We start from the raw sequence: 10,221 nt of genomic DNA on the forward strand, positions 1-10,221 counted from the left end.
ATGGTAAAGGATCAGCAGAGAGCCAGTAATTAACTAAAAATGAATGCATGAATGGTGACTGAAATACTAAGTATGGAACCAGTGGCTTACACCTGCAATCCTGGCTACTCAAGAGGGTAAGATCTGAGGATTGCCATTTGAAGCCAGCCTGAGCAGAAAAGTCTGTGAAACTCTTTTCTCCAGTCAATCAGCAAAAAGCCTAAAGTAGAGCTGTGGCTCAAGTTGTAGAGCACCAACCTTGAGCAGAAAAACGTATGGAGGACTGCCCCAGTACCCACACAAAAAATAAAAATTAGGGGCTGGGAAAGTGGCTTAGTGGTAGCATGCATGAAGCCCTGGGTTTGATTCTAGTACCACACAAACAGAAAAGGCTGGAAGTGGCACTGTGGCTCAAGTGGCAGAGTGCTAGCCTTGAGCAAAAAAGCAGCTCTGGGACAGTGCCCAGGCCTGGAGTTCAAGTCCCAGGACTGGCAAAAAAAAAAATACAAAAATAAAAATTACCAATTATGGTAACTACTGCACTGGAGTCTTGCAGGGATTAAATGGATTTACAGGGCTGGGAATGTGGCTTAGTGGCAGAGTGCTTGCCTAGTATACATGAGGTCCTGGGTTCGATTCCTCAGCACCACATATATAGAAAATGGCCAGAAGTGGCGCTGTGGCTCAAGGGCAGAGTACTAGCCTTAAGCAAAAAGAAGCCAGAGACAGTGCTCAGGCCCTGAGATAAAGGCCCAGGACTGGACAAAAAAATAAACAACAACAACAACAAAATCTTTGGCTCAGGCTAGAATGTGGCTCAGTGGTAGAGTGCTTGCCTACCATGCATGAAGCCCTGGGTTTGATTCCTCAGTACCGCATAAACAGAAAAAGAAGAATAAAATCGTACAAAAAAATCTGGTCTCCTTGGGAGAAAGACTGGAGAGTAGTGACCGACTTATCACTAACGAAGAAATAATTGGATTTTTATTTTCCTTTACTATAGAAGAAAGAGTTCATTGGTGCCTTCCATGTGCCAAGTACTGTGTCAAGGAGTGGCTGATGTCCACTCTGGTGCAGCCTCTGACAAAACTCTTTCCTCCACTTTCAGTACCTCTGGGTTTTCTTCTGCCCAAAGGCATTTTGCTCATTTCCCCGTTTCCTGGCCTGGGTTTCCAGATACGACGGGCACGGTACGACACCGCGTCACCGTCATCCTCAGGCCGCCCTTGGCTTTCCTGGACAGCAGCTGGTGGAGCGAGGCCCGGCATCCCACGCGCTGGCAGAATGGGCGTGTCACAGTCCCGCCTCCCGTCCGCGTGCGTTATCGTGACGTCGACGTCCCCGCCCGCCGCGAGAGTCACGCGCACAATACCGAAACCACAACTCCCAGAAGGCCAAGCGGCGACGCCCGCGCACCCTCCCTCCTTCCCACCCTCCCCGCCCTCCCCGCCCTCGCGCGGCAGCTCCAGAGCGACTATAAATCCCAAGAACCAACGCGCCGAAGCGCTTCTTTCTACCGCGCAGGAGCGGAAGTCCGTTTGTTTCCGGTGTTCAGTTTGGACGAGCGCGGTTTTAGATCCCGTCCTGGGCGACTTTTGGCACAGTTGGTTTGTGCAGGTGAGTTAGTAAGCTCCAGGTCGTTGCCTTCTGGAGGCCTGGGCAGGTTTCGGTTGTGTGTGGGGTGACTGGGACAAATGCTGCTAGACCTTGCGTGCGTGTGGGTGCGTGCGCGCGCGTGTGTGTGTTTAGAGCTTATGAAGTGCTTGTTTTTCCCTCCCACAGTCCTTGGGGACGGTGTTCTTCAGAGCAGCACTGGAAGTGAGCAAGGGCTAGTGCCACTTGATCGACAGCTGAGGAAAAGGTTCAGAGAAATGATGGGAGATGCGACTAGGAGTTGCTGGCTAGATCTCCAACTTTTCTGAGACCCAACCCGGTGTCGTCGGCTTCGCCCACACATTGCAGACGCCTTTCTTTCAGTAGCGGGGCTTGAACTCAAGGCCTCTTGCGTTCACTTGGCCCTGTCACTCAAGGCTCGTGCTCTACCACTTGAGCCACAGCACCCTCAGATCTCAGTCTTTTCAGTAGCTAGGATTACAGGCGGGAGCCACTGGCGCTCTGGTTGCAAATGTCCTTTTTAAAGAGTCGGTGAGTGAGCGTCAGTTGCCTCTTCTCAAGCTGGTATGTCAACAGGGTGATGGGGGAGAATGGGGCATGAGAATGTGATAAGTCTCCCAGTAATCTAGGGTGTTTCCATATTCACTCCGGGTATTTATTGAGGTGCCTACAGTTAGTTTTTCAAGCACTTTTCTAGGAACTAGAGATACAGTAGAAAACAAGAACCGCCCAACCCTTTCTAGTGGAGACAGTAAGTGTGTAGTGAGACAGTTGGTAATAAGGAATATAGAGGAAATGTAAGTGAACACATCCATTGGAACGTTTTGAGCAGTGGCCTTACTTTTGTTCTCTTATGATCTGTTTGTGTTGTAGACACAATAGCCACATAGGAAAGATGGGAGAAGAAGCCAATGATGATAAGAAGCCAACGACGAAATTTGAACTAGAGCGAGAAACAGAACTTCGCTTTGAGGTGGAGGCATCTCAATCAGTTCAGTTGGAGTTGTTGGTTGGCATGGCAGAGATCTTTGGCACAGAGCTGACTCGAAACAAGAAATTCACGTTTGATGCTGGTGCCAAGGTGGCTGTTTTCACTTGGCATGGCTGTTCTCTTCAACTGAGTGGTCGCACAGAGGTGGCGTATGTCTCTAAGGACACTCCTATGTTGCTTTACCTCAACACTCACACAGCCTTGGAGCAGATGCGGAGGCAGGCAGAAAAGGAAGAAGAGCGAGGCCCACGAGTGATGGTGGTGGGCCCCACCGATGTGGGCAAGTCTACAGTTTGTCGCCTGCTGCTCAACTATGCAGTGCGTCTGGGGCGTCGTCCTACTTATGTGGAGCTGGATGTAGGCCAGGGCTCTGTGTCCATCCCTGGTACTATGGGGGCCCTTTACATTGAGCGGCCAGCAGATGTTGAGGAAGGTTTCTCCATCCAGGCCCCCCTGGTCTATCATTTTGGCTCCACCACTCCTGGCACCAACATCAAGCTTTATAACAAGGTGAGAGTTAAGCCAAGGTCAGGTGGGTAGCAGGGTTGCTAATCAGGGTAGGATGTTCTTTGCTCCTTTTCTGCTTATTACTTTTACCTGCATGGTATCACTGGTACTTGGTTTTAGAAATGACAACTGCAAATACAGGTTCAGAGTGCCACTTTGTGGACTTATTCTAAGTAGTTAAGTGTATACGTAGGATATAAAACAGGAAGCAGCAACAACAGAAGAGTAAGTCCATGCTGTACTGTGTGAAAACCACTGGGATTAAGAATATCATTTTTTTGTTTATTTGTTTTGTTTTTGTTGCCAGTCCTGGGGCGTGGTCTCAGGGCCTGAGCACTGTCCCTGGCTTCTTTTTGCTCAAGGCTAGCACTCTACCTCTTGAGCCACAGCGACACTTCCGGTTTTTTTCTGTATATGTGGTGCTGAGGAATTGAACCCAGGGCTTCATGTATACGAGGCGAGCACTTTACCACTAGGCCATATTACCAGCCCCAAGAATATAATTTTTTTTTTTTATGGTGGCATAGTGCCTGTAATCCTGTCTAAAGGGAGGCTGAGATAAGAGGATCATGAGGAGGCCAAGCTTGGGCTATAATAGCAAGAGAGGCCTAAAAAAAAGAAAAAAAAATCATGACTGCTGGGTGCTGGTGGCTTACACCTGTAATCCTGGCTTCTCAGGAGGCTAAGATCTGAGGATTGAAGTTCAAAGCCAGCCCAGGAAGAAAAGTCTATGAGACTGTTACCTCCAATAAAGTAAGGAAAAAGCCAGAAGTGGTAGAGCCCTAGCCTTGAGCAAAAAGAAGCTTAGGGACAGTGCCCAGGCTCTGGCACACACACACAAAAGGCTAGCTGGGTGCAGGTGTCTCACACTTGTAGTTCCTAGCTACTGAGGAGCGTGAGGTCTGAGGATCACAGATCAAAGCCAGCCAGGCAGAAAAGTCCCTGTGAGACTCTTATCTCCAATTAACCACTCAAAAACCACAAGTGGCGCTGTCACTCCAAGTGGTAGAGCTCTAGCCTTTACCACAGGCTCGAATCTCACGGACAGCACCCAGGCCCTGACTAGTTCAAGCCCCACAACTGACCAAAAACAAAACAAAAAAAATGGCTAAACAAAACAACAGAACACCTATAAAAAATTGTTTTAGGTTATTTGGAATGCTCAGGCAGGAACACTGAAAATTACATAGTGAAACTATCTTATAAGAGCAAACAAAAAACATGGGCTGGGTTTGAAGAGTATCTGTTTATGTAAGGCTCTGGGTTAGGTCCCCAATATTGCATAAAATAATTTTTCTTGTACTCAATACTCTTTTTTTTTTTTTTTTTGCCAGTCCTGGGACTTGAACTTAGGGCCTGAGCACTGTCCCTGGCTTCTTCTTTGCTCAAGGCTAGGACTCTACCACTTGAGCCAGAGCACCACTTCTGGCCTTTTCTATATATGTGGTGCTGAGGAATTAAACCCAGGGCTTCATGTATATGAGGCAAGCACTCTTGCCACTAGGCCATACCCAGCCCCCCCAATAATCTTTATATGAAATAGTTTTATTTCATTTTGTTGTTCTCCATTCTTTTTCAGATTACATCACGCTTAGCGGATGTGTTCAACCAAAGGTGTGAGGTGAACCGAAGGGCCTCTGTGAGCGGCTGTGTCATTAATACCTGCGGCTGGGTCAAGGGCTCTGGTTACCAGGCCTTGGTGCATGCAGCTTCAGCTTTTGAAGTGGATGTGGTTGTGGTTCTGGATCAAGAACGACTGTACAATGAACTGAAACGGGACCTGCCTCACTTTGTACGCACCGTACTGCTCCCTAAATCAGGGGGTGTGGTAGAGCGCTCCAAGGACTTCAGGCGGGAATGTAGGGACGAACGGATCCGCGAGTATTTCTATGGATTCCGGGGCTGTTTTTATCCCCATGCCTTTAATGTCAAATTTTCAGATGTGAAAATTTACAAAGTTGGTGCACCCACCATCCCAGACTCCTGTTTACCTCTAGGCATGTCTCAGGAAGACAATCAGCTCAAGCTGGTCCCTGTCACACCTGGCCGAGACATGGTGCACCATCTACTGAGTGTGAGCACTGCTGAGGGTACAGAAGAGAACCTTTCTGAGACGAGTGTGGCTGGCTTCATTGTGGTGACCAGTGTGGATCTGGAGCATCAGGTGTTTACTGTCCTGTCTCCAGCCCCCCGCCCACTGCCGAAGAACTTCCTCCTTATCATGGATATCCGATTCATGGATCTCAAGTAAAGAACAGCATAGAAGTCTTCTAGCCATCACCAAGAACATATGGGCTGAGAAGATGATCTGTGAGACCAGCTGACTAGAAAACTGGATTAGTTTCTTATTTTCTTAGATCACCTAAGGTGCTACTTTGAACACTGGAGAACTCCATTCTTCTCTCCTACCATGTGGATATATATATATATGTGTGTGTGTGTGTGTGTGTACATGTGTATATACATATATATATTTTATAACCCACATATAGGACTTGCTGACTCATCCAGGATGAAGGTGAATTAAATGGACTCCCTCCAATAAATTTACAAAATAAATTTACAACTTAAAATATATTTTAATAAATGGTTGTCATATTATGTTAGTTGATGTAATTTTAAAATGTTTAATTTTCCCCCTAAATAATATAGAAGCCTTATGACTTATTGCTAAAATCCTTAAAAGGAGGGGAACACCAAGCTTCTACTTGGGAGCCAAGTGAGTTTTCATGATGGTTCCTTCTTGCTCCGCCCTTAGGTGATCAATCATCACAGTGCTGGGGTTAATGAGTTCAGGATAATCTTGGGATGAGTTTAAGATTCAGTTTCTTTGCTATTGCATTGTCTTTCCAGGTCCTAAGTCAAAGATGGCTTTGGGTGCTTTAGGTGGCTTATGAGAAAGGAAATTAAAGAGGAAATATAAAGGGCTGAGGCTGTAGCTGTAATAAAATGCTTTGGGCTATCATGCTCAAGACACCCCCCACTTCCCCAATCAGTACAAATATCTGATACATACTAAATGTCATTTCCCTTTTTGGCTTTTTGTTTGTTTTTTGAGTGGTACTGGGGTTTGAACTCAAGGCTTCCAGGTTGTTTGCTTTGCTTGGTTGGCACTCTAGCACTTTAGCTATACTCTTACTCTGGCATTTTGCTGCATAATTTGTTTTTGTTTTTGAGAGCTTGTTTGGAGGTTCTAGCAGGGTAGCGCAGCTACTTGTATACCCTTGACTGAAGACCAGTCCTCCTCTATCGGGGATGGTTGTCCTCTTTGACCGAGCGCGCAGCTTTGGGAGGGACGCACAAGGATCAGCGAGGGAGGAAGGGGACACCCGCCTAGCCAGCCAGATCAGCCGAATCAACCCTGGCAATCAGTAGGGTGACATGTGTCAGCCAGATCACCCTCACATCCTGTTTTTGTTTTTTGCCAGTCCTGGGGCTTGAACTCAGGGCCTGAGCACTGTCCCTGGCTTCTTTTTGCTCAAGGCTAGCATGCTACCACTTGAGCCACAGCACTACTTTCGGCTTTTTCCATATATGTGGTGCTGAGGAATTGAACCCAGGGTTTCATGTATATGAGATGAACACTTTATCACTAGGCCATATTCCCAGCTCTGCTGCATGATTAGAGATAGTCTCTTGGATTTTCTCTCCTTCAAACTTCAGTCTCCTGAGTAGCTAGGATTACAGGTGTGAGCTACTGGTGCCCAGTTTCTTTGTTTTTTGTTATGTGCCAATCCTGGGGCTTGAACTTAGGACCTGTGCACTGTCCCTGAGCCTCTTGGTGTTCAAGGCTAGTGGTCTACCACTTGAGCCACAGTGCCATTCCTGGCCTTTTCTGAGTACAGTAGTTTATCAGAGGTAAGAATCTCACAGGCTGGCTTTGAACTGCAATCTTCATATCTCAGCTTCCTGAGTAGCTAGGATTACAGGTTTGAGCCACCAGCATCGGGCAATATTTACCCTTTAATAAAGTGGTTAAAAAAGTTGTTGTTGGGGCTGGGGATATGGCCTAGTGGCAAGAGTGTTTGCCTTGTATACATGAGGCCCTGGGCTCGATTCCCCAGCACCACATATACAGAAAACGGCCAGAAGTGGCGCTGTGGCTCAAGTGGCAGAGTGCTAGCCTTGAGCAAAAAGAAGCCAGGGACAGTGCTCAGGCCCTGAGTTCAAGGCCCAGGACTGGCCAAAAAAAAAAAGTCATTGTTGGTTTAAATGCTACAGAGGGCATTTTTCTTTGATGAATTGAGCTAAAAGTGACCCTGTGGCTGATCCCTTGTAAGCAAGAGAAAAAGAAGAGGTTTGAGAAAGTATAAACTGTACTTGAAAAGAATCAGATAGTGGTGTGCTAGTGGCTCAAGCCTGTAACCTAGCTACTTAGGAGGCTGAGATCTGAGATTTTCATTTCGAAGCCAGCCTGGGCAGGAAAGGCCATATGACTTTTATCTCCAGTTAATCACAGAAAAAGCTGGAAGTGGCACTGTGGCTTAAGTGGTAGAGTGAAGCAAAAGGAGCTCAGGGACAGTGCCCAGGCCCATAGTTCAAGTCTCAGGACAGAAAAATAAAGTTAATACTTGATACATCAAAATAATTGATTTCTAGCATGATGTTTTTCATACCTTTTTGTTTCATTCTACATTTTACTCTGGACAACTTTTCAGAAGAGGATGGTGGTTTAAATCTTTTTACTTTAGTTTTTATTATAAAGATGATGTAGAGAAGGGTTACAAGTTACGTAAGTTGGATAAGGTTTGCATTTTGAGTGAGCTTTGCTGGATGAAGTTTTCTTAACCCCTGAGCAGTTTAAGTTATGTTCTACTTACAGATCCATTCCAGGATACACTTTGCATGATCCTAAGAAAACTGAATATGAATCTAAACCTTTGGATAATTACTATCTAAACCTTTGGATAATTACTATCTTTGTTAGTGTTCATCCAGCTAAAACAGAAACTGGCAATCCAGTTATCTAATGTTCCCAATAACCTAGAGGTGTTCAGGACTTCTGGCGGGATGAAGGTGTTTTCCATTTAACACTGTCCAGCCAAAGACATCCCTATAATAGTCAGGAACCAGTGGCTCAGGCCTGTAATCCTATCTACTAATGAGGCTGATACCTGAGGATTGCAGTTCAAAGACAGCTGAGACAGGAAAAGTCTGAGAGACTCTTAACTCCCAATTAAACATCAAAAAGCTGGAAGTGGAGGTGTGGCAAAGGCCTCCAGTAGGAAAGCCAAAGGAGAGTTCCAAGACCCAAGCCCGAATGTGGCACCTCCCTCACCAAAAAGAAAAACGTGGGGGAAGGGTGGCATTGGTGAATAAAGGAGTGATAGGATTGTCATTGGTGACAGGATGAATTTTTTTTTTTTTGCCAGTCCTGGGGCTTGAACTCAGGGCCTGAGCATTGTCCCTGTCTTCTTTTTTGCTCAAGGCTAGCACCCTACCACTTGAGCCAGTGCCACTTCTGGCTGTTTTCTATATACATGGTGCTGAGGAATCGAACCCAGGGCTTCATGCATACAAGGCGAGCACTTTACTACTAGGCCATATTCCCAGCCCCCACAGGATGAATTTGAGAGGGATATTCTGTGCATGTATGGAAATGTCACAATGAAGACCTCTCCCCTTGTACAACTAATGTATGCTAATTAAGAACGCTAACTTTGTGAATAGAGGAAATGAAAATGTAAAATCAAAGAAAAATATCCATCAGGAAAACAGAATTGGACTTCTCATAAGAAACATGACGTGCAAGTAGAAAAGACTATAAATAAAAATCTTACCTCCTTAAATCTGTATTTCATATTATCTCAAAGTTTTAAATGAGAAAAAACGTTGCAGTCAATGGTGGATTGAAATCGGTAGCAAGACTGAACTAGAACTGATAATACAGAATATTTCAGAGAAGGAACCACACTAGACCATAGAAAACAAGCTTTCCCCCTTCTCCCCCTTTGCTAAAGTATCAGCCTTTGAAACCAAACTTGAGGACACAGGGTTGAGGATCATATTTGAGAGCATTGAGAGGCCTTGGGCTTCAGAAGTATCTGGTAGGCCACTTTTTTTTTTTTTTGGCTATTATGTAAGAAGAGCTGCTTTCAAATCAGCCACGACCAGGAGCTGGAAGATGTGAGAACGTGTGGCTTTGCTGCTGGGTTCCCAGCTGTCTTGGGCTAATTAGGGCAAAGTGGATCGCTGTGATCCACGGAGAGCCAGCGGCTCGCCCGGGGCAGAAGCTATTCCAGTAAACCTTTGCAGCCAGGACTCTGCAAAGTGGAGGAGGTCAGGGATGCAGGCGGCCGTTCCTGGTGGTCTAGTGGGGAGCAGGGGGCCGCCACCCATCTCGGATTGCGCAGAAACCTCGAGGCTGGCACGGCGACCCCATGGCCCTCACCGTCTCTCCATCTTCCTCACCAGCCCTGGGCAAGGACCTCTGCTCTACACACTGGCTCTTCTAGGCCGGCGCCCCCTCCAAGTAGTAGCCACAGTCTCAGCCTATGCCATCACCCAGAAACTCTGCCGGGACAAGGGAACTTGCGCGACAGAAGCTTTCACCAGTGAAACTATTTTAAATAAAGTTTTAGCTATTAAAAAAAAAAAGAAAAGAAAACAGGGGGCGGAGTGAAGCCATTTAGTCCCGCACAGTTGGCCAACGCTTGAAAGGGAGAGGCAGGAAGATGATGAGACCTGTCGGTGATTGGTTATATTAGAAGCCAGTCTGGACCGTACCACCCTTTACTCCGAGGGGGTGTCGTAAATTCGAGAAGGCAGCCGCTTGCTTTTGAATACTCCCTGTACACACGTATAATCTTTTTACGAAGGTTTCTTCTTGGATATAGTAGGAATAGAAACTAGGACCAGGAGGGTTCACCTAGTTATTTCCTCATTCGCGATCCCTGCGCAGTTGGGCCAGTTCTCCTCCAGGTTGTCTGCGGAACCCGGCGGCCTTACGCGCGCGTTCCCGCGGTCTTCCCCCCCCCCCCCACTTCACCGCGTACGCATGGGCGGGCTCTGTGCTCTCTGCAGCCAATCTAAACGCGAGGTCGCCGCGGTCGTCCCGGTTCGCGCGCACGCCCCAGAGCGGCGTGGGGGTGGGGGTTGTGGGTGAATGGGTGTGTGAGCGGGGGCGGGCG

At 46.9% G+C, this 10,221-nt stretch overlaps 1 protein-coding gene across 1 annotated transcript; it reads left to right on the plus strand.

Moving 5' to 3' along the window:
• The first annotated feature begins 217 nt into the window (after positions 1 to 217).
• Clp1 (cleavage factor polyribonucleotide kinase subunit 1) lies at positions 218 to 5,690 on the plus strand. The gene is made up of 4 exons (XM_048360885.1): positions 218 to 221; positions 1,584 to 1,596; positions 2,467 to 3,094; positions 4,671 to 5,690. The coding sequence occupies exons 3-4, from the start codon at positions 2,489 to 2,491 to the stop codon at positions 5,340 to 5,342; spliced, it is 1,278 nt and encodes a 425-aa protein (XP_048216842.1). The 5' UTR covers positions 218 to 221; positions 1,584 to 1,596; positions 2,467 to 2,488; the 3' UTR covers positions 5,343 to 5,690.
• Positions 5,691 to 10,221: the final 4,531 nt, after the last annotated feature.

The sequence above is a fragment of the Perognathus longimembris genome, chromosome 13 (assembly GCF_023159225.1).
Source record: "Perognathus longimembris pacificus isolate PPM17 chromosome 13, ASM2315922v1, whole genome shotgun sequence".
Taxonomy (NCBI): domain Eukaryota; kingdom Metazoa; phylum Chordata; class Mammalia; order Rodentia; family Heteromyidae; genus Perognathus; species Perognathus longimembris.

Bases quoted from the DNA above. Each gene is read 5' to 3' on its own strand.
- Clp1 (XM_048360885.1), top strand. From the start codon at position 2,489: ATGGGAGAAGAAGCCAATGATGATAAGAAGCCAACGACGAAATTTGAA. The intron at 3,095-4,670 runs GTGAGAGTTAAG...ATTCTTTTTCAG, and splicing joins ACATCAAGCTTTATAACAAG to ATTACATCACGCTTAGCGGA.